The sequence below is a fragment of the Crinia signifera genome, chromosome 5 (genome assembly GCF_055691185.1).
Source record: "Crinia signifera chromosome 5, ASM5569118v1, whole genome shotgun sequence".
NCBI lineage: Eukaryota > Metazoa > Chordata > Amphibia > Anura > Myobatrachidae > Crinia > Crinia signifera.
The window spans coordinates 304,211,811-304,235,826 of NC_139221.1; the positions used below are offsets into that span (position 1 = coordinate 304,211,811).

General features: G+C 45.9%; 1 protein-coding gene and 1 pseudogene across 4 annotated transcripts in view; both read right to left on the minus strand.

Moving 5' to 3' along the window:
- Nucleotides 1–24,016, minus strand: part of PPP1R9A (protein phosphatase 1 regulatory subunit 9A) — a 176,966-nt gene that overhangs the window by 66,754 nt on the left and 86,196 nt on the right. For all 4 annotated transcript variants that reach the window (XM_083189433.1, XM_083189432.1, XM_083189434.1 and 1 more), the window contains exons 4-5: nucleotides 16,377–16,497; nucleotides 3,733–3,837 (exon numbers count right to left, since the gene is read on the minus strand). In XM_083189433.1, coding sequence (XP_083045559.1) covers nucleotides 3,733–3,837; nucleotides 16,377–16,497 — 226 coding nt within the window. The remainder of the gene's footprint in view (nucleotides 1–3,732; nucleotides 3,838–16,376; nucleotides 16,498–24,016) is intronic.
- LOC146006070 (U2 spliceosomal RNA) lies at nucleotides 12,441–12,577 on the minus strand (annotated as a pseudogene).

Sequence of the window (24,016 nt, forward strand, 5' to 3'; positions counted from 1 at the left end):
CAGACCCGATTTTTAATTATATACCAACCCTGATGGGTAATCACTATGTCAAATGCCCCCCCATTGTTAACGCCATGGCACGATCAACGCCAACCCGAAGCGTGGCGAGCGCAGCGACCTTTTCATTCCCCCACTATCCACGTCGGCGTGGAGTCGACTTTATATAGTGTGGCGAGCGCACCGAGCCCGAAGCGTGGCGAGCGCAGCGAGCCCGTGCGGGGATGCGGATTACTTCACATGTATTCCGCGTCCCCTCGCGGGGCAAGCTGCGCTCGCCACGCTTCGGGCTCGGTGGCTCGCTGCGCTCGCCACACTATATAAGATCAACTCCACGCAGACGTGGATAGTGGGGGTATGAAAAGGTCGGAGGATGCGTACCGCCACCCCTCGCGGGCTCTCTGCGCTTGCCACGCTTCGGGTTGGCGTTTTTCGTGGCGTTGCGTTAACAATGGGGGAGCATTTCACTTAATAATTAACCATCATGGTGGGTATACAATTAAATTTCGGGTCTGGGGGGGCATTTTACATTGTAATCAGCCATCAGGGTGGCTGTACAATGTAAAATCGGGTCGGTCGAGTCGCATCGCATCGCATGTCATTGTAATGGCATGCGATGCAACCGATTTTAAAATTGTATAAAAACATCTTTAAACCCTGAAAATCGTGTCTGTCGGGTACCATCGCATACCTTAAGTTATGGTATGCGATGGGACCCGACGGGCACCGTGCTAGGAAATAAGTACCAAATATTTTAGTCATGCTAAAATGATACATCACAATTGCCCAAAAGCAAAGCAAAACAAATGAGGTAAAAATAAAGTCTCCTCTCTGCACAGTATGCACTGAGATTGAACTTGTTTGTTTACTTCCTGCCTGTGCCTGGTGAGATCGCCTATCAACCTCTGTGACCCGCTCACGACTTGTAAATACCGTTTCAGAGCCATTCACACTACACACTGAAACGGGTCTCTGAAACGGGTAGGGCCCTTCTTTTAACCCGTTTTGAATTACTGGTATTCTAAAATCGTTTTAAACCCCTTAAAATCAAAGATATACCGTGTTTTTAGCTGTAATGTGAAAGGGGTATTAGGGTACTCTTTACCTAGAAGGGCGCCCATCGCGGGCATCGCGGGCATCGCATGCACTAAAAAATCGCATGCGATGCGACCGACGCGATGCCCGCGATTTCCCATAGGGAACAATGTTAAATGTCCCAATTGACCCGATTTTCCTGTTCAATGTCTCAATTGACCCGATTTTCCATAGGAAACAATGTTAAATGGCCCACAGAGGCCAAATAGGCACCCTGAAGTGTAAAATGGCCCCCACAATTGTTAACGCCACCCCACGATCAACGTCAACCCGAAGCGTGGCGAGCGCAGCGAGCTCTCAAGGGGCGGCGGTACGCATCCTACGACCTTTTCATACCCCCACTATCCACGTCGGCGTGGAGTTGAGAATAGAAAGTGTGGTGAGCGCAGCGAGCCACCGAGCCCGAAGCGTGGCGAGCGCAGCGAGCCCCGCGAGGGGACGCGGACACCTTCACAGGTATACGCGTCCCCTCGCGGGCTTCACAGCTGTCCGCGTGCGCTCGCCACGCTTCGGGCTCGGTGGCTCGCTGCGCTCGCCACACTTTCTATTCTCAACTCCACGCCGATGTGGATAGTGGGGGTATGAAAAGGTCGTAGGACGCGTACCGCCGCCCCTCGCGGGCTTGCTGCGCTCGCCACGCTTCGGGTTCACGTTGATCGTGGGGTGGCGTTAACAATTGTGGGGGCCATTTCACACTTCAGGGTGGCTATTTGGCCTCTGTGGGCCATTTAACATTGTTCCCTATGGAAAATCGGGTCAATTGAGACATTGAACAGGAAAATCGGGTCAATTGGGACATTTAACATGGTTCCCTATGGGAAATCGCGGGCATCGCGTCGGTCGCATCGCATGCGATTTTTTGGTCGCATGCGATGCGACCGACGCAATTTTTTTTCACTAACGATGCCCACGATCAAAATCGTGGGCGCCCTTCTAGGTAAAGAGTACTGGTATTAGTAACGGTATAAACATGTAAGATGTTAAGAGGATTGGAGGATCATCTAAAAGTCCATGTGTTTCGTACCAGAAAGTTCTTTGAAAGCATTTCTGAACTGGGGTCCTGGATTGGCAAAGTCTCAATACAACTCTTCCATGTGCCAAAGAATGTTTGAGCAAGGGACTCCTTTTGACGAGAGAACATGTGAAATATAAAGGATCCCGCTAGCAGTAGTTCTCTTGCTCCTCTAGAAATGTCTAGTATTAGTAGGTAGGATCCCAAAGAGCGAAATGAACCAGCTACGCAGACATCTGCATTCTCCAGCAAACATTTAAGAAATTTCAAATTCCCATCTGGTATCCTCTGAGAGGAGAAATTGCACTGACTTATTTAAACACTATTCCCAGGGAAAATGCAGCGAATCCCCCTGACCCTGTCTCATTCCATCTGAAACAACAAATCGAGCGGGTGACCTCCGTGACATACAATATTTTGCGCTGTATAATCCAATCTACAGTTAATCATCCAACTCATTGTATCTCGTTACTTGTTATAAGAAGTGACAACATGGCTTCTCAGCATCCTTATGGGACAACGCATTTCTATCTGTGCGATATGGCCTTTATTACAATGGACCAAAAGCATTTCCGTCATGTATGCTGGAATATCCATGGTGACGGAAGAGTCTGCCTGTGATGGTTACTCAATAAATAGTCATTTATTCATGTAGTCTGAGTTACCTAGCAGGCTCATGTTCTGATGTTCTGGCACCTGTCAATCATTGTCTTTCCCATGGTTACCGGAGGCTAGCTATTATGTACAGTACATTTGCATTTATCACCCACAATCTCCTATAAAGCAGATGGATCCTAGCACCTTATTCAAAACAATCCAGCAAGCTATAGGGGGTACTCAAGTCAGAATCCCGGGCCGTTTTCCATCAAGTCAGAGAATTGCTAAAAACTATTGGCCACGAATTAGACAATCAGCTTCCATTTCCGACAAAACAGATCCATCTTGTTTAAAAGTTGGATCTGTTTTGTAGGAAACTGCCTTCAATGCGGTCAGTAACATACTGTACATACCAATGGTGTTACAATCTGGCCACGTTATTGATTTTTCTGTAAAACCAGCTTAAAGAGCCCCACAGCATAAGCCCACCACCACCACCACTGTATCTGCTGTACATTCTTGCATCATACGTTCTCCTGGCAAACCCAAACACGTGCATCTGATCTGAAGAGTTTTCTACCTTCACAAACATGTTATTTTACTCGCACGGGGTTCAAAATTCTTTTTTGGGTGCAATGTTTGACTAAACCCTCAATGAATTGAGTTGGCTGTATTTGTATGTATTTAAACTAAAAGAACAGTCGTTGTGAGTGGTGCTGGCATTTTTTGTGGATATTTTGAGGATCACTTACTTCAAGGTTGGCACTCAAAGGGTTAAAAAGAATATCTCATTTAGATTCCTGCTATAGATTGTAAGCTTTCGAGCAGGGCCCTCATACCATTTGACTGTCTATAACAACCCAGTTTGTTTTTTCCCTATTTATAATTGTAAAGCACAACGGAACCTGCTGCGCTGTATAAGAAACTGTTAATCGATAAATAATTCTAATAGCTCAAGTCTGGCTCAAGACTTTCACGTCTATAATTACACAAGAAAGGGGTGTATTAGAATTACCAGATAAAAGGCTTACCTGACTTTTCCTTTGGTGTTTCGGAGAACAGTTGCAGCAAAATTTTGGGTGACGCCGACCAGACTTATCCCATCTACTTCTAAGATCTGGTCATTGACGAGGATCCTGGAAATATAAACACGTTGTGAATAATACAGTATAAAAGGAAAAGTAACAAAATCATACAATGAGAAGTCATATGCAATAAAATTACTAGTAATTAGTAGACTCATATCCCTCTTTCTCCATTGTTCAGTATCCTCTAAGCAGCGGTACTTGTCCCCGATCCCTCCTATTTTCACCCATATATTCTTCTTTCACCGCGTAGGAACATCAGCTAGTTGGATACCGTTATAATGATCATGGTTCATTTATCGCAATATCGGACCATTTTTATGGCTCAAAAACTTAACATACTGGATTATTTAATCTCAGCTATCTTTAGCACTCTGGTGACATCAGTGTATTTTCATTCAGAGGGATAAGTCACTACGGGGTTTTGGTTTAAATAGATAGTACCAGACGTCTAGTAACAAGGGAATTTATTTTCTAAAGACAATTTCACGTGGACACTTAGGGGCTGATTCGTTCGATCGGGTCCTAATTCGTCCACTTGTGCAGGTGGAGCAGTACACATCCACTTTAATGCTGTGCTCATAGATGTTACTTTTGCAATCTCCCTGAAATGCTCTTTCTAAAGTAGGCAAGTAATGGGATGAGTAGTAAAATAGAGGCCACATAATGAGTTTTATATAGTGTAAGCAGAATGGCCCACCACAGAGAATGTCAGGAGCTGGATGGACGTGTCAGTGAGGACAGGGCATTATGAGGAAGGGAATGGAGACAGCAGGATGCAACAGACTGATAGTTATATGGAAGAAGGAGCAGGGTCTCCCGGCAGTACAGTGTATATTATGAGATGAGTGTTGTTACAGTGAGAGCAGGGCCGCATAAGGAGAATGGAGTCAGCAGGATGTGGAGGTGCAGAGTCTCTGTCAGCATACAGACAGAGACCCTGTGCCCCTCCAAAAATGGCCACTCCCTTAGTGGAGACAGAAGCTAGTAGTCCTTCGGCACCCAGCGCTACCTGGAAGTGCTGTTTCCGGGAGCACTGGCATGCTGTGCACCTGCAGCCCTAGACGACGAGCATGTAACCCCCTGGGCAATGAACATGTAACTCCCCCTGGACAACGAGCATGTAACCACCCTAGCAACAAGTATCTAATTCCCCAGGACAACAAGCATATATCCCCTGGCAAAGAGCATGTAACCACCCAGGCAACAAGCATGTAATCTCCCTAGGCAACGAGCATGTAATCCCCCTCAGCAAAAAGCATGCCCCTCCCCCCTTTATGGCAAGGAGCAGGCAAGCCTTTGGCAAGTAGCGTATGTGTGTGTGTGGGGTGAATGGGAGTGTGTAAATGTATAGTTTGCAGGGAAGCACCGAACACCCTAGCACTGGCCCTGGTTACCGGTTCTAGTAATATTTCAGACTATCATTCGTAATACAAAATAAGTGATGTTTCTCTAATGTGACCAACGACAGAGTCTATATCCTTTCATTAATCCTTATTGAAATATTTAGCTGTTAAATGCCTTGCGACACAGATATCAGTTGATAAAAAACTATAGAAATAATATTTCACATTCTGTCCTACAACCAACAATAATGCAGATTGCCGGTGTTTTATAAAATGAAATTCTGACAATAATTGGGGCCTGCAGTATATAGTTTCATCGCAGGCCCCAGCCAGGAGTTGGTGACATGTGCTTAGAGCAGACGTTCCAATGCAGTCAGCGGCATCAGAAAGCCTTGTCAGGGAGATCCATGACTAACGCTGCACCACACAGCCTGGGAGGGAGAAAATAACTCCCGGAGACCACCAATTATCTTCTACGGCAGCTAAATGACTACCAGAGACCACCAATTATCTGCTCCAACAATGGCACCTGCTAGAACAAGTGGTGTGCTCCGGCTGCTCTCCCTCAGATGTCTAATTACCCCAACAAGCATTTGTTTCAGCTAAAATCCCCTTTATCTGCAATAAATATATTGGTAGAGTAAACATTCTTTTATTTTGTTGTTTTTACTTTAAGAAAACTTGAGTACCATCTACTGCACTGCATAAACAGCCAATTGGGGGGATCAGCCTATCATGGCAGTAGGATCTAGCGGCATCATGCAGGTGTGAGGCACAGCACACAAAATAAAAGTTTTAGTTTAGTTATAGGGGGAAGTCAATTGCTGGCTGGAAAATTGAAAAACGCTGTGGCGCAGAGTTTTCCTATTCCATTGCATCCCAAGTCTGGGCCTTAATTTGCTCTGGGGCCCCTTTGTCGCTCCCTGACATACCGGAGCCCTCTTTCCTGCACTGCTCACACTGCCCGCACATCTTCAAAGAATGACAGCTGCAGGGACAGGAAGAGCGATGGCTCCTCCCACTCACAGCAAACAGCATGCGCGGTCATGAGTGACAAGAGTTTGGCTGCATGTCACTGCAAGGGGGCAAAAGCTTCTGTCTTTCAAGTAAAGCCACATAGGAATAGCTTTAGAAGACCACAAAGACACCGGAGGGTGATTTTTCTGCCCCAGGGTAACTGTCAAAATTCTGGAGGTGATAGGAATGCTTGCGTAATCAGGGGAGGTGATAGTGCAGACTGGAAATTGAAGGTGGAGGTTGAGTGCTCTAATATAAACTGTATATGGGTCATTGGGAGGGAGGGCTGTGAGATAATGGGGCAGAGGTATTAAGCCTGGTGAAGAGATAAAGTGGAAAGTGATAACGCACCAGTCAATCTCTTCACAAGGCTTAATTCCTCTGCCCCAATAAGTGGAGTGGACGTGGAAGGGGCTGAGGAGATAGAAGTGGTTATTGGCGGTGGGGAGCACTTTCAGGTGGACAGTGAAGGGACCAAAGGGTTGTCATTAAAGGGAGTGGGGGATTTCCCCAAGATGGACCATAAAGGCGGCTGGAAGGTTGAGAGCAGGGGAGTGTGGGTCTCCACGTATGGTGGTGGGGGTGGTGAGGGAGGGGTGGGATTAGTGAAAGGAGAATGAGTTATTCAGTGGGGAGTTCATGTACTGTAGGATGGGTAGGTTAGGGGAAGTAGTACAGTTAAAATTCTCAATAGGATCTGTCAGGGGTATGAGTCAGGCTAAAAATTGCAAGCCAGCCCCTGACATCCACAGACAGAAATCCTTAAAACATGACATGTTGGGGGTACTTGAGGGTGGACCTGAGACCCACTGGATTAGGGGTATATTATAGTCATTAGGCACAATATATGCCATACACAGCAATTACTGCAAAATCACACAACCATTAAAACATTGTTGAAGCTACTGTAAGTGTACAGTGACAGGTAGGTATCTGGGGAAACACCCCAGGTTTATAGGGACATGGGCTGATGTACACACGTTGAATGTAGTTGTTCTATAATCCCAGTGTTCCCGATACTGCAGCCCAGATGCGGGGGTCCTCTGAGGGACACTGCAACGTTACTGGTTCCTAGTACATCGCTATACTGGTTCCAGCCCACACAATAGCTGCGTCCACAGCGCGTGACAGGTATAATTTACATTTCAACGTGTAGAAAAATAATAATCCCTAACAGCAAAATCTAATCTGTGTCTTCCACAGCCGCAGCCGCTGGAAGCTGCAGCATTTCAAAGCAACACAAAGTGATAAACAGCATTGTGAGGGCCCCTTTCATCTGCATGAAACAACACGTTACCTAGTAACTACGGGGACATATGATTTACACACGAGGTCTCCTATCTGATGTGTTTGGAGAGGTATTGATCGGTTTAATCCAAATTTTCAAGGCTTTACTTGTACTGAGAACTACAGTGTTTCTTTTTATATGAGCACATTGTGAATTACGTAAGAGCCCCGGGGTTATAAATACAATTCTGAGACAGAGTTAACACTTTCTCTGCCCTAATCTAGGAAATATAACACATCGTGCAATAATAATAAACTCTGGATGCTTCCGTGTCTAGGTCGACCGCTATTGGTCAACAGGTCGACATGCAATAGGTCAATACTGACAAAGGTCGACAATAGGCCATCCATTAGTTTTTTACCAGGTAACTTGATCATACTTTACGATACACATGGAATACAATTGTAAAGCGAAGCGAGCCATGTGAGAGTACCCGTTACACTGATTGAGGGTCCATGTCGACAGAGGCACAAAAATTGTGAAAAACTCATGTCGACCTTTTCTACGGCGACCTATTGCTTGTGTTGATCGATTTATGTGTCGACCTAATGACTGTCGACTTACACACTGTGGACTTCATTATCTACAGCCCTCCTGGTTAGCTGTTATGTTTTGAATTTTGAAATTACTTTTTCAATTTTTTTTTTGTCCAACAGAAAGCAATTGAGAAGTTTATTGAAATGATGGAAATGTATTTAAACCCTTGAGTGGTGGGTTCTTCTGGGGCAGGACATACCTACCAGGGCAGGTTTTACCTGCCCCAGAAATACCCACCAAAACTGGGCCAGACCACTCCCCCCCCCCCTCCCTCCTGTCGCTCCCCCCTGCCCCTCTGTTGATCGTACGCCGGAGTTCACCTGCCGCCGCCATTCATAGCAGTAACCAGACGGCAGGCTCGGGGGTTTTGTTTGGGGTGGCTTGGGGAGACTCGGGCGCCAGAGCAGGGCCTATTACCAGCGCATGCACAATGCAGCAAATGGCGGCGGGGGCAGCCAGTGGCGGATTCAGGGGGGGGGCACCTGGGCACGTGCCCCCCCTGTCATTTATTTTGTAGCTGAGGACAAGGGCTTTCCAACGAGCCCAGCCCCGTGTCTCTAGCCCCCCGGGAACCGGAGATATCACCTGGCAAACCTGTAACGTTTTTTCCCCATAGGATAATATGGGACCCGTCAATTCCGACCCCCACACGGTTCCGACGGCTGCCAGTTCCCGCCCTGGCATCACAGAAGCTTGTAGTTGATTTCATTCAATTCCAAATCGCTGGGCCTTCAATATGATATCAGGCTGGTCCAAATCGGTCAATCGGTTTCAGAGATATTATGTGTAAACTGATTTTTTTATTTTTGAAATGTAATTTCATGGCTGTTCATGTTATTTGAGGGCAGATTACTCTGGAACCAAACGTTCCAGTTTCACTGGACCAAAATCATTCAAAGCCCACTCAAAAGTTCTTCAATATAATACTTGTCTCATGTAAATGGGTCAGTTGGTTCCGAAGATATAGCCGGTTAAATGAGATAACTGGTTAAAGGGGGGAGGGGTGGTTTTCTCTCCCCCTCACACCAGAAAATGCAGGGACTAGGCTGGTGTAAAAGGGGCCAACCTGGGAATGCATTTTCTGGTGTGAAAGGGGTATTATTTCAAATAGCCGGGACCTGCAGTGCTCTGAATACAGCCAGGCTCAGCCACTGTCAGTGGCTATCACGTCTGCCTGGCGGCGGCTGTCCCCCATTTACCATGAGCATGTATTCCCCCTTGGCAATGAGCATGTAATCCCACATGGCAACGAGCATGGAACCTCTGGCAATGAGCATGGAACCCTTGGCAATGAGCATGTAGAGAAGCAGCACTTATGTAGCATAATTTTTAATAGGCATTATGGTGTTTGGCATAACACATAATGGACATAATGGCGTGTAACTTAACGTGTAATGGACATTATGGTGTAAATGTTTAATGCGAGCCTTTGGTGGACAATGTCCCTGTTTATGAAGTGTATTGTGAATTTTGGCTTATTCTGTGTGGCATTATGTGAATTCTGGCTCAATCCATGTGGCATTATGTGAATTTTGGCTCAATCCATGTGGCATTATGGGAATTTTGGCTCAATCCGTGTGGCATTATGTGAATTTTTTCCCAATCCGTGTGGCATTATGTGAATTTTGGCTCAATCCGTGTGGCATTATGTGAATTTTGGCTCAATCCGTATGGCATTTTATGCATTTGGCTCAATCCGTGTGGCATTATGTGAATTTTGACACAGTCCATTTGGAATTATGTGAAATTTGGCTCAATCCGTGTGTGTTATTATATAAATTTTGTCTCAATCCATGTGACATTATGTGAATTTTGACACAATCCATGTGGCATTATGTGAATTTTGGCTCAATCCGTGTGTGTTATTATGTAAATTTTGACTCAATCCATGTGACATTATTTGAATTTTGGCTCAATCCGTGTGTGTTATTATGTAAATTTTGACTCAATCCATGTGGCATTATGTGAAATTTGGCTCAATCCGTGTGTGTTACTATGTAAATTTTGACTCAATCCATGTGGCATTATTTGAATTTTGGCTCAATCCATGTGGCATTATGTGAATTTTGGCTCAATCCATGTGGCATTATGTAAATTTTGGCTCATTCCATTTGGCATCATGTGTAAGGGGCAAGTATAATGGGGTCTAGTATTTTGTTGCATAATGTGTAGACGTTGTATATGGTGTTGACACGCCCCCTGTTGAGTGGCCACACACCCTTTTCCGGAGCGCACCTTTGACGCGCGCACAACTACATCCTTCACTTGTCGCCATGGTGGGCCTGCGTACTTTAAATGCCAGGGCCTATTTTTAATTCCGTTCCCACCCTCTCCTGCCGCTCTCTTAGCATGTACACTGGCAACACTAACACCGCCCCTCCCCCACCCAAACCCTTTTTTATCATGGTGCCCCCCCTGTCATTTTATCCTGGATCCGCCCCTGGGGGCAGCAGCAGGGGAGCGGAGGCGTATGATCGCCGGAGCGGAGGAGCAACAGGAGGGGAGGGGAAAGCAACCACTGTGGCAGGGACTGATGTGAATGTTCAACTATACTCTGTAAAGCGCTGCGGAATATGTGTGCGCTATATAAGAAACTGTTAATAAATAAATAAAAATACCTTATCTATGTCAGATGGGATACTACAATTTGTGAAGTATAAGTGTTGTGAGCCGTGGTCACTGCGGCTCATCCTACCTTACTTCCCAGGTATGTTGACGGTGTAATCCTGACATACTGTAGCTGAAATGTTACTTATAGCATTTCACATTATACCATGTGAGTATATTTACATTATACCATGTGAGTATTATTTTTTGTAGGCGGAAGTTTAAGGTGAGCCACATTAACCAAGTGGCAGTAACCCGAGAAGAAGACAGTTGCGTGGTAGTGGTGAGGTCTTCCGCGGCCATATAAAGATCTACCCTTTGTATCCAACAGTAAATTGGTGGCTGTACAGAGGTTCTACAAAAACAAGGTATGGTGGCCCTAGCTGCGTTTGCCAAATGCCGTAATAAGTATATTGGGAGAGTGGCATGTAAATCAAACTAAGGAACCAAAATTCAGGAGTCTCTGGTACTGGGTACCCAGTGACTTCACCAGTGATTCTATGAACAAGTTACCAAAAACGCCTTAATATATGGCATTGCCACCAAAAGTGGAGAGGAGCGCCCTGCGATTGTCTAGAGCAGATACAGACGGATACATTCAGAGAACTTGCTCAGGACAGTGATACCGTCTAGACATAATTTTTTATTGGGTTTCTGAGACCTAAATGGAAGAGGAACTGACAAAGGTAGATCAATATGAGACCATTGTTTATCAGGTTTGAGTTTGAAGAAACTCAGGGAGCCCGAGGTGTGCTCCCACCACCACCAGTGACGTGACTAAACGCGTGCACAGGGGGCAGCCGTACGAACGTGTGGGCCCTCTCCCAAAGGAGAAAGGCCCCATGGTTCCCCTGACCCCCCTCAACCATAAGGCCGAGGAAGGGAAAAAAGGGATCGGTGGGTCCTCTTCGCCGAAGCTCAGAGGGACCCGCGTTTCCTCCACCCCCGGAAGGGTTTCGGACGGTGGGTCCTCCGCACCCGAAGGTTTGGAGAGACCCGCTTAGGCTTCCCTCCGCCTTGCGGCTCGGGGTTGCCCTCGAGGGAACCGGGACTCTCCCCAAAAGGTGAAGAGTCCCAGTCACGTTTGGGGAACGGAAGGCCTGTTAGGGACAGCCGCACTACCCAAATGAAAAAACGTGACAAACTAACGAAAAACGTGAAGTGCAAAACGTGCAAATCATAAAAAGAAAAGAATAAGGCCCTAGCCAGAAGGCCGGGGGGGGGGTGTGAAAAATTGTCCTACCCCATCCAAAAGGACAGGGTAAGGACGTGAAGCGCTAACCTAAAGGGAAGTGCGCAGTGCAAGTGCCATTCGTGCAAGGTGACTTGGGATCACCCGTGCATGTCCGGCACCCCCGAGTTTCCCCGGGGGCACAGTGCAGCCTCGGACTCCAGGCAGCCAGCCAGTCAGCGTCCGACCAAGTGTTTCTCCGTCTCAACAGCAGGCACTTTCCAGCCCCTGGCATGGGAATGGGTACTCCACTGGGCCTTTCGAAAGACTCCCTTAGGGGCTGCACCCCCTCCGGAAGAGCAATCTACTCAGTCCCAGTGTTTCTCCGCTCCCAGGGTTAAGGTACTAAGCTGGGCCTTTCGCGGTCTCCCCATCAGAGGCTACGAACCTCTGGAACAGGAGCCATCTACTCAGTCCCAACCTTTCTCCGCTCCCTGGGATTGGATACTAGACTGAGCCTTTCGCTGACTCATCCTTCGGGGGCTACAAACCCCGTCAAGAGAGTCAAACTACTAGGCCCAGTGTTTCTCCCCCCCTCTTACCAGTGGATTTACGGAAACAACACCTCCTACCAAAGGCAGAGGTGAAGATACTCAGTGAGACTTTTCACTACTCCCGGGAAAAAACAGAGGGGTCCCACACCCTCCGCCCATCAGAGCAGCTACTCAGTCTCACCTTTCTCTATTCTCTGCCAGAGGCCAGTCCATACCCAACTGATAAGAACAGATACTACACTTGATCTTAGCCAAAAGGCCGAGAAGCGATTGTTAAATGTTAAACCATTGTTTATCAGGTACAGTAGTTAATTCTGGAGATCCTAGACCAGTTAGGCAAAGTTGATAGCGCTGTGATACTGTATTACATACCTCCCAACTGTCACGATTACAGCGGGACAGTCCCGATTTTCGGGTCCTGTCCCGCTGTCCCACCCACGGCAGGCATTGTCCCGCTGCGGGGGGTGGCAGTTGGGAGACCCCCCAATCTAATAGAATAGACGCTGTGCGCATGCGCACAGCATCTATTCTCGTATGAAATTGAGGTTGTGGCTAATTAGCATAAGCCACACCCTCATTTGCATATGCCCCGCCCCCTTTTTCGGGTGCTTAGTGTCCCTATTTCCCCAACACACAAGTTGGGAGGTATGGTATTAGGTAAGGATTCGGCTACGCATAGATTTTCAAATGAAGTTTTGGTTCATCCCCCAGTACTCACTTGTCCACGTGAGTATTATAACATTAATACACTGGCATATTAATGTGGTAACAACCACACGAGCGCAATGCTCTAAGTAACATTTCAGCTGTGTTGGGATCACGGAATACGGAGGTTGTCATAGTGACTGATGACACTGGGGCCTATTAACTAAGCCTTGGAGAGACAAATGACTACGCAATCAGGTCTTAACTAGGGATGCCAATCCCGGGGCATTTTTTCAATCCCAGGATCCGGGATTGAAAAATGCTCAATCCCGGGATTACCTGTGCTGTGCTGCATATTTGTGGATACCCACCCCCACACCGGCCGACCTGCACATTTACTTACATTAGCGGGCGGCCGGCCGGGAGTGGGTTCGGAGGTGCACGGTGCCTCCAGGCTCGTGCACCTCCTTCTTAGCAGGCAGGGCAGGCCGGAACGAAGAGGCAGGGCAGGCCGGAAAGTAGGCAGGTGGGCGCGAGTGCTGAGGAGACGAGAGGGGGAGGGCACAGTAGAAGGCTGCGCAGCGTGACCTCTACTGTCACGCTACGCTGGCTGCACGCAGAGGTCAGGATTCGGGAGCCGGGCAGCGTCTGAGCGAGTGCTCAGACGCAGCCCGGCATTAGACTGCGCATGCGCAGTCTAATCCCGAAATCCCGGGATTGGATATTCCAATCCCGGGATTAACATCCCGCACTTTTTGAGGCCAAATCCCGGGATCCCGCCGATCCCGATCCCGGGATTGGCCACTCTAGTCTTAACTGCCATGTTAAAGGCTGTGTTTGAAAAATGACAATCAGGAACTGATTGGCTGGCACTTTGGCCCTTATTCTGGTTCACTTGCAAAGGCAAATTCCTTCTCAAATGGACAAAAAACCATGTGCAACTGCAGGGGGGCAGATGTAACATGTGCAGAGAGAATTAGATTTGGGTGGGTTATTTTGTTTCTGTGCAGGGTAAATACTGGCTGCTTTATATTTACACTGCAATATATCTCACTTTGCAGTAAAACCCCACCCAAATCTAACTCTCTCTGCACAAGTTACATCTGCCCCACCTGCAGTGCACATGGTTTTGTCCATTTGAGAAGGAATTTGTGTTTGCGAGTGAACAAGAATAAGGGCCTTTATCACTTTCCACTTGCTCTCTCTCTAAGGCTTAATTCATAGACCCTCACTGTCACTGTTGACCTCCCGTACCCAACCAGTATTTAATGAGGGGTTAGAGATACGTTTTCCTCTCTTTCACCTATAACAACCACCTCCATTCCTCGACAGGCTATTTTACCGCTAGTGTAACCGTAAAGTAAGGTATCTGGTGATTTGCATACAATGAAATAGTATTATGCAATTGGTTGGATTTTAAACCGGTTGTTTTGTGGTAACTCTCTACCAACTTAACTTTAATAAATCTTTTACATCACTCAAAATAGGTTAAAAAAAATCCAGCAATCCAGTGAAGAAGCCACGTGACACGAAATGTACTCATAATGAATATGTGAATGATGACATTTGGGCCCTCATTCAGGTTGGTTCGGTAAGATGCGAACATGGCTGCTTACTGAGCACCTGAGACACTGCACGGCCGAATATGCAAATATGTCCAAAACCCATCGTAACAGGGTCATCACCTAATGATTTTTTTTACACTGGGCACCAGTCATCGCAGGCGCCGCGTAGCCAGAGACTTACTCAGGCTGTACGATGGAAAAAGTCGTATCCGGCCTGGAGCTGATGCCACACCCCCTCCCCTAAACCGCTCAGGTACAGTATGCCTCACATTTCTCCTATTCGATCACTGCCTTTATATTTACAGAGCTGTAATATCTGTTACTTTGTTTCTTTTTTACAGTCAAATACAATACAGTTTGTGAAACAAAATGCAAAAAAAAAGTGGCCCATAATATTTTGGATAAAATGACACATATTAGGGGGGATTGTAATACTGTAAGATACTGTACTGTAATATACCCCAAAATACTCTTCGGCATACACATAACTGATTTGAACCAGACAACTCTTTGCCTCGCAGCCAAGCACGCACGCTGGCGGCTTGAGATGGGCCGGAGTCTGGGAAGAACGCCTGTGATTGACTGAGCGGCAAAGGCTTGTCTGGGCCAATTCAGTTCAATGTCAGCTGGCAGTGGAAGCTCCTGCGGATCGGTTGCGTCTGTCTCATAGGATTTGTTACTACGTCTCCAATATTATTACATCAAGGGGGATTATTGCCTGCAGACTAGCAGAGGGGTTTCTAGGAGCAACGTCGGGAACTACCTCCAGGGTGCAAGGGTGTGAATTACTTGGGAGCAATGGGGTACTGTAATAGCCCCCCCCCCCTTTAGTGAAGTATTACCCCACACAGACACAAGGGAACCAGACAGAGGGGGTCATTCTGATTTAATCAATCCCCTGCGTGTTCACACGGGGGACTGTATTTTTGGCGACTGCACAGCCGCTGTGTGTGAGCAGCCACAGCGCTCGCACACAGAAGTTCGGGCAGGGGCGCCCGCTTCCTGCACAGGGAGCCCGCAGGTCTGAGACACCAGAGAAGCGTCTCAGATCTGCGAGCGCTGGGGAAATCATTTTGCCCCTGCACCCAAGGCTGCGAATAGTTGTTTATGCAAAACATCCATTCTCATGCTTTCGGCGGATTGTGTGTGTGTGGGGGGGGGGGGGGGGGGGAGGCCTGCAGGCGTGATCTGGTGGACTTTGCAGCCTTGCGAGTAAACCAGAATAAGGGCCAGAGAGCCTCAGTGGGAGATGCACCAAATCTAAGACTGCTGCCAGGCCTTTGTTGCTGGATACCCAAAACACAGTTGTTAATAAAAGAACTTTCAGTGAATCAATAATTACACTTTTATCCTATTCACGTATCAATTATTGCCACCATTACAAAATGTTTTGATGTTTCTCTCATTTATTACAATGGAAACCCAAGGAGGGCCACAGGAGGAACAGAGGGAACACATATACAGATTTTGGTGGGACAGTCTCAGTTTCTGGACCTATAGGGGGTGGGGCTTGCATGAAAGTGGGTGTGGTTTCACAAAAATAGGCATTTCTTGGCAAGGTTTGGGTGGATGATTTGGCATGTCGGGAGGAATGCTACAAGGGCATGTTCTCCACACAAATCTGGCAGATCAAGTGGATGACGGAGCTCAGTCGCCCTGCTCGCCAAACCCCTGATATGCCTCTGCTGAGCACCCAGAACCCGGGACCTTGGGCACCTATTCAGGCACTAAACCCAAATGGAGAATATTAGTATTTATAGTTACATAGGGAATGTCTGTATATCTGTTACACTTTATTAATTAATATTTCCAAGCAATGCATCAGTTCCACAGAACATATGATTTTAGGAACACACGTACCTTCCATCTCTCTGTGCCGCTCCCCCTTCGGTGACAGTTTTGACAAATATTCCAAGTTTTTCCAGCCCTGTGTCTGCTCCGACACCCATGCCGATAATACTGACACCCAAGCCTTCTTCATCTGCAAGGGAAATTGGGGTGGCTTAGCAAACAGTGAGAACAGACGCTGAGTAATTATCACTGTAAAAACAATAGTGGGCATTTTTGAGAACTGGAAAACAGGAAAGAGGTGCTGTATCACGTAGCAACCAGTGAGATGTGAATATATTTATTCTAGTATAGGTTAGAAAATGAACACAAGGATTTGACTGTGGTTAATATGGTTTACGTATCAAACACTGAAAAGATTTGACACGTTTTTAATAACAATTCAGAAGTGAGATGAGCATGTAGGCTGCATTATTGGTTAATAAGATCATCCAATTTAACAAAAGTTCTTTATATTCTATACAGAAATCTTTATTTTTAGGTGACCCAGCCCATGGTACATAATCAGTAACAATGTGGTCATCCTCGTGCGTACCAAAAATGCCAATTCTGACAAGTATAAAAAAGGGAAGACAGAAAAGAACTCTCTCTTTTTTGGAGGGCACAACTTGTTGATTATGTGAAGTTAGTTTAAAAATGAACTTTTATTAGATTTAGTTAAAATATGTAGGAGCCAACTATTTAAAGTATATAAAGTATAAAAAGCAGATCTCAATTCTAAAACTGTGCTCAAAACTGAAAAATGTTCTCAATACAAAAAAAATAAAAAAAAATAGAAAAAAATTCCATGCTAACATTTTTGCTCAGCGCTAAAACCGTCATTTAATATTATTCAAATAGATGTGAAGTTGCCTTTGTTATAGCAAGGAAATATTGCCACTGACCCACCAAATTACCCCCCTTGTGGCCCGTTCCCACCTCGGACCTGTGTATATTTGTATTCAGCCCTACAAGGCTTTTAACCAAAAACTGGGTCTGTCAGCACCATAACATCAGAGCATAGCCGCACTGTCTCGCAGCCACAGGTCATTTGCTTCTAAGTGAATCAACTCCTAAATTTTTGGGGCACCTTATCATTATTATTATTGATCCCCCCTGGGTTATCCATGTAGCTTCAAACCCTCGACAACTAGGGGGTCAACAGGTGCCATGACCCTGTTAACATGCAAATTCATGAACTTTTAATGGATTCACATGTGATGTTGCTATGGCAACCAAACAGAACCTACTTCTTATTTATATAGCACCTTCTAGAAGATAATATATAGTATCTGTTTGGTTGCCCATAGCAACATCACATGTGAAATACGAACTCTCATTTTGGTAAATTTCCCCATATGTTAACACCCGTCAACCTGCGTTAACAACCAATAAGATGCTACTTTAACGGTTGTTAACAAGGCTGTCGAGAACGCAATTGAATAGCCACAGGTGTTAAAGCCTGAGGCTACCTCCATTTTTCCCCAGTGAATAGATTTCACGGTTAATTGAACTCCTCTTTATACATAACAAAGAAGCTGCTTGCTATAAGAGATGGGTGACGTGGCGTAACAATGTGGAAGATGCCCAATTACCAGTTAATTCTGTTGGCAAATTTGGGCACATCAGACATAAGCTGGCAAAGCATCAGTGCATGTGTGATCCCAAAATAATCATACAGTACAATGTTATTGCTATTGATTGGGCAAGACGTCAACTCTTGCTGGCAATGACGGTATCAGCTTGTGCGTGCAATCAGCGGGTGACAGGCTGACGTATTATACAGATGCTTGTTATTAGTGCTATAAATATCATCTGAAAGTTTGAGAAATATAATAATGCATCAGTACCCATGGTGATAATAATGCCAGTGGCACCAAGATGCCAATGTCAGCATCTGCTCTAAGCAGAACTCCCTGGGTATTACAGGATTCAGTTCGCCGGTCCTGAATCAATCAATGCCAGCCTTCCCCATTGCCCTGTGGTAAAGAGATGTCCCCTGCTGCTACTATGGTGATGTCAGAGCTTCTCCGTGCCTGCCAGTATGGGAGGCATAACCACCAGACAGCTATACTAGCTAACATCCGACCAATGAAAAAGAGGGAGCATGTAGAGAGAGAGCAGAAGTTGTTCAAAACAACCAATTAGCTGCTGTCTTATATCTAGCACTATGAAATGACAGGTAGAAGCTGATTGGTTGCTTTTGGAAATTTCTATCTCCCTTCCAAGGCTTGATACATCTCCTCCATGGTAAAGCATAGGTGCTAAAACAATCCTGGCATACATTATATATACACATATCCGAAGCACAACAATATCATGTTAGGCACTCTGAGTAAGAGTAATACATTATGCATGCAATGAGCTCAATGGAAAAAATGTGTGTATGTCATGGAGAACTAACGCAACCCCCAAACCTGCAACACAGAACAAATCCTGCCCGCTGCTCCACACCCAGCTCTATCTGTACATGACATGAGATTATATACATAGCCAGCTAGCCTAGGGCTAATAATGCTGATGGAAAGGCATCACCAGACGATCACAGAGTGACACGATTGTACAGACTGAGCAGAAGGAACGAGCAAGAAGGGGGAGGATTTTAAAGGTCAGAAGGGCCATGCGTAAACTGTGCGTGCGACGGCCCCCGCGGATGTCTGATGTCCACCGCTGCCATGGCAAGTGCCTCTCGCTCTATTCCGGAAAGAAAACAGCCCAAGGGCTACCAACCAATGGTTCAAGTCAGAAGTGACTGGATTATTGGTTTCAGACAAAAACAAGGATAATGGCTCTGTGAAGGCATGCCAGTACTGCGCCTTACAGCTCCAGGAGCAGGATAATGTCTGTGCTATGGAGTAATGTCCCTTATTAAATATCACTTTCTACGGCTTGTTCACTGGAATTGAAGCTATTAAAGGTACATTTATCTAAGTTCCACCGCTGCATTGCACAGATACTATTCAGCACTGGCTCTTCGCACGGCAATCTCTGTACGTTACTAAAATAGGAGCGATTATCTAGATAACCTGCGGTAGGACGGATGAAGCAGCAGTGGTACTGCGAGAGGCAGGAATGGAACATGTTTTGTACAGATGACGTCTGTAGAGGCCTGCGGGCCTCATTCACACTGTGCCATGTGATGCACTAACAGCTCCCCACTGTTATCTTAGCATGAACACAGCAGTGCGGTGGTGACAATTCAATGTCATTCTGTTCAGGAGTAAATGCATTCCTGATCACCCAAGTCTCCTTTGGTGACATGGCAGAATTCCCACTGGCAAAAAAATGTTTGTTTTTTAAAGTGACCGCAACCGCATGAAAAAAAGCGAACGACGAATAAAGCTTTATTTGATTCCGTAGTACATTTCTTAGTAGCCATTGCATATGGAAAAGACAATTGTTAAATATTTTTTTTCTATGATGCATAGCGAGCCTCACTCAGGTGGGGTCTGATTGGACGCAGTGCTGACATTGCCGCAAATAGCTGTTGTTTTTCATCTGCGCATGGGCTTAAGTACCTAAAAAAAGTCTCGCAGTGCAAGGCATCCACCAAGGAGTGGGAGCAGGGACTGAGAAGCGCAGTCTGAGAGATGTATTGGGAACGTACTGGGTGTTCCCGAGAGGTGATTGGGAGGCGGCTATTCAAACGATGGTCTGTATTATGGGCGTGTTATGGGAGTGGCCTATTCAGATGCTCACGATGTAGGTCTGCTGGAGAATCTGAATGGAGCACAGGGAATTTAAAAGCTCAAGGTGGGTGTCCCAGACCTTGCACCTGTACACCAGGGGAAGGACTTTTACTAGAATGAGCATACAGCAAGATTAGACTATGTTAACTGCACTAAAGGGGCATACATATGGTGAGACATTGGCTATGACTGATTTTGACTAAGCGCCTGATTCAGACTTGATCGCTCGGCTGCGAGTTTTTCGAAGCCCAGCAATTGGGTAAAAGCCACCTCACGCCGCCCGCACAAGCGAATTCCCACCCATGTGCACAGCTGCAAATTCATGTGCAACCGTGCACATGATAAGAAAACCATTTACAATCACTCACCATTGAATGGTGATGGGAGTTCTCTTGAAGATGCGATGTTGCCCATAGCAACTAATCTGATTATATTCTATTATCTTCTAGAAGGTGATAAATAAATAAGAAGTAGACTAGTAACCCCTCCAGGATCACAGGAGGGCAGAGTGCATTTTAAATATGGTGGCCTAGGCCTGCCGACGTCACTAATGTGGGCGGGCCCGCCCGCCGGCTTTTCTGTTGGGGGCGTGCCCGGCACCAACGGAGGTGCTGGGCTCCCCCCCAAGAACTCTGGACAGGGGCGGAGGGAACGGAGGATGGGACCAGCTGTTTTTGCAGGGTTCTGCTATATGGGCAGTGCACCTTTTTGCACTTTAAAAAAATCGTGCAGGGCGCGGCCCCCTGCTAAAACAGCCTAGAGCAAACACTAGTAGAATCTGATTGGTTGCTTTGGACACCATCCCATCTTCATAGTAAATTTACCCTTAAAAGGTCAACAGGGTCAAAAGTTTGACTTGACAATGGTCGACAAAAATAGTCTACACAAGTGTAACCTAATGGATCAAAAGTTAAGCAACCATGTAAACAAATAACCGTGTGGAACATTGACCATTGACATTGACCATTTGAACCTGTCGACTTTTATACACACTATCGACTTTTTCAATCTTCTGTACTGCATGTTGGCCATATGGTGTCGGGGATTCGGTATGAAATCCCGACGGTCAAAATCCCGACAGGGTCAAAATCCCGAATGGGTCATAATACAGACAAGGACAAAATCCCGACATTTAAAATCCCGACAAGGACAAAATCCCGACAAGGACAAAATCCCGACAAGGACAAAATCCCGACATTTAAAATCCGACAAGGACAAAATCCCGACATTTAAAATCCTGACAAGGTCAAAATACCGACATATAGAATGTACAGGGGAAACAGTCAACATGACTTTCCATCGACAGGTCGCGAGGTCGACATGGGTTTTTTCACTGTTTTTTTTTACCCGAATGTCGACACAGTTGACATGGACACAGTTGGAAGTGAATCGCAGCCCCTCGCTTTGCTCGCAATGCTTCGGGCACGGTGCCTCGCTGCGCTCGGCACACTATTTTATTCTCCCACCACGCCCTAGTGGATGGTAGGGCATGAAATACCGCCTGTCGGCACATGTCGGGTCAAAAAACAGTGAAAAAACTCATGTCGACCTCACGACCTGTCGACAGAAAGTCATGTTGACTGTTTCCCCTGTACATTCTATATGTCGGTATTTTGACCTTGTCAGGATTTTAAATGTCGGGATTTTGTCCTTGTCGGATTTTAAATGTCGGGATTTTGTCCTTGTCGGGATTTTGTCCTTGTTGGTATTATGACCCAGCAGCTCGACCCCCATATCATTTTAGGGGCAACAGCTAAAAAATTGGCTCCAAATTCTGTACAGTACCACAACATTATTATATTTTTATTATTTTTTTCTACAATTTCAGACGCGTTTCAGGGCATGGGACCTAGTTCCGGTTTCTAGATCTAAAGTGTTTATATAGACCGTCAATAGGTCTATCCCAAAAAGTAGGCATTCAATAGGTTGACAGGGCCCAAAGGTCATTAGACAAAAATGTTGACAGGAGTTTTTGTCCGGGAAATGTCGACATGGCCCCTCAATTAGTGCACTGCGTACCCTCTCATGGCTCGCTGGGCTACTATTATGTTCTCCCTCTGTGCCAACATAGATGGTGAAGTAAGAACAAAAACAATTTTTTTTTTAACAATCGACAGGGTGAAAAGATTGACATGAAACAATTCGACATGCATTAGTTTGACAGGGTCAAAATGTTGGCAGGGGGTTTTCCATGATTGTTCTTTTTAAACAGACTTGTTCTTACTTCACCACCAATGTTGGAATCAAGGGAGAATATAAACAGTCTGCTGAGAGGCACTGAGCCTGAAGCCTCATGTCGACATTTTTGTGTGACCTTTTGACCCTGTCGACCTATTGTACGTCAACATTTTGGGGTAGGCCTATTGACTGTCTATCTAATAATCAACACACAAATTTCCCTGGGGGACTATGTATTATGGCTTTGACGCATTAGCAAAACACCACACCACCACGTCCGCAATCGTCATGCTAGGCTGGTTACCATGGTGATAGGATAACACCGGTGACACCACGTGTGAAACACATGGGACATGCAGCATTTGAACTTGCATTTGAGGGGTGGGGATAACTGAGAACACTCACTTTTTTTCTGCTGACCATGACGCTACTAAAGCAACCACTGGGCATATTTGCCCTCACACTTGTGCACGTGGTGGTGACTTGCACTCCCCATGCTGGCCAGCAGAGGTCACCATCATTGCATATACTTCCATAGCTGCTTTGCACTAAGAAACCTTTTATTTCTACTTTGAACAGAAGTGATGACATACTTAGAGCTGCAGGGAAGAGCGCTGGCCCAGTAAATCCTCTACTTCATGAAGTGAACAATCAATTTTCTAGCACCTGAGGCCAGGCAGATAAGCAGAACCTACTCAAGGTCACATGGGAAGCTGATGGCAGGATTTGGTCCACTCGTTTGCAGTGACATTACCAGCAAATGGCGCTTGCTGTGAGAAATTATAATCTACACTTAATGCCAGTTACATTAACCCCTACAGTCCACTACCCCTAGTCCTGCACTGGGACTAACACATTACTAATATGTAATACAGGGGAGTAAGGAGAACACGTGTAGGGAGGAGACATCGCTAAGAACAAAGGGAAACACATTTCTTCATATGTTATTATATATCTGAACTAATTCAGCATGGATCATTATTTAGAGAAAAAACTGTGGACTGCGATCAAAATGTCACCATCCAGACAGAAAGAATAACCGCCCCTTGCAAAACTGCAAATGCAGCAATCCAATCGCAAAAACCGAATCATCCAACAGTTTTTCCATCTGAGCAGGCATGTCCAAACGATGGCACTCCAGATGTTGTGAAACTACACGTCCCATCATGCCTTGCCAGTTTTGCTATTAGGGAATGCTAAATCTATGGCAAGGCATGCTGGGATGTGTAGTTTCACTACAGCTGGAGGGCCACAGTTTGGCCATGCCTAGTCTATGGCTTCCCAAAAAATCTGCAGAGGAACCAGGCTGGACGTGGTCATCGCTGACATCAGCTCTAGTCATTTTACAAACACAGCCTGTAACATGGCAGCGGCTTGATTGATTATTACTTTATCTCTCTCCACATCATCACTGTACAAGCTTTGCTGTATCTCTCCCTTATAGATTCTAAGGGGTCAATTTACTAAGATGGGAGTTCTAGTGAATATGGGATGTTGCCCTTAGCAACCAATCAAATTCTATCTATTATCTTCTAGAAGGTACTAAATAAATAAATAAGAAGTAGAATCTGATTGGTTTCTATTAGCAACATCCCATCTTCATTAAATTTACCCCTAAACCACATAACAGCAAGGATTTATGAGACACAACTTTTCTTTTGATGTGAAAGAAAAAAGGAGAGCTATTAAGCCTCCTAAAGAGTGGAGAAGTTGCCCATAGCAACCAATTCATTTCTACAGATGGAGCGCCTCTCATTCTTGCGGGTCCTGACCATTCTATCGCCAACTGCCAGGGCCCGCCATCAG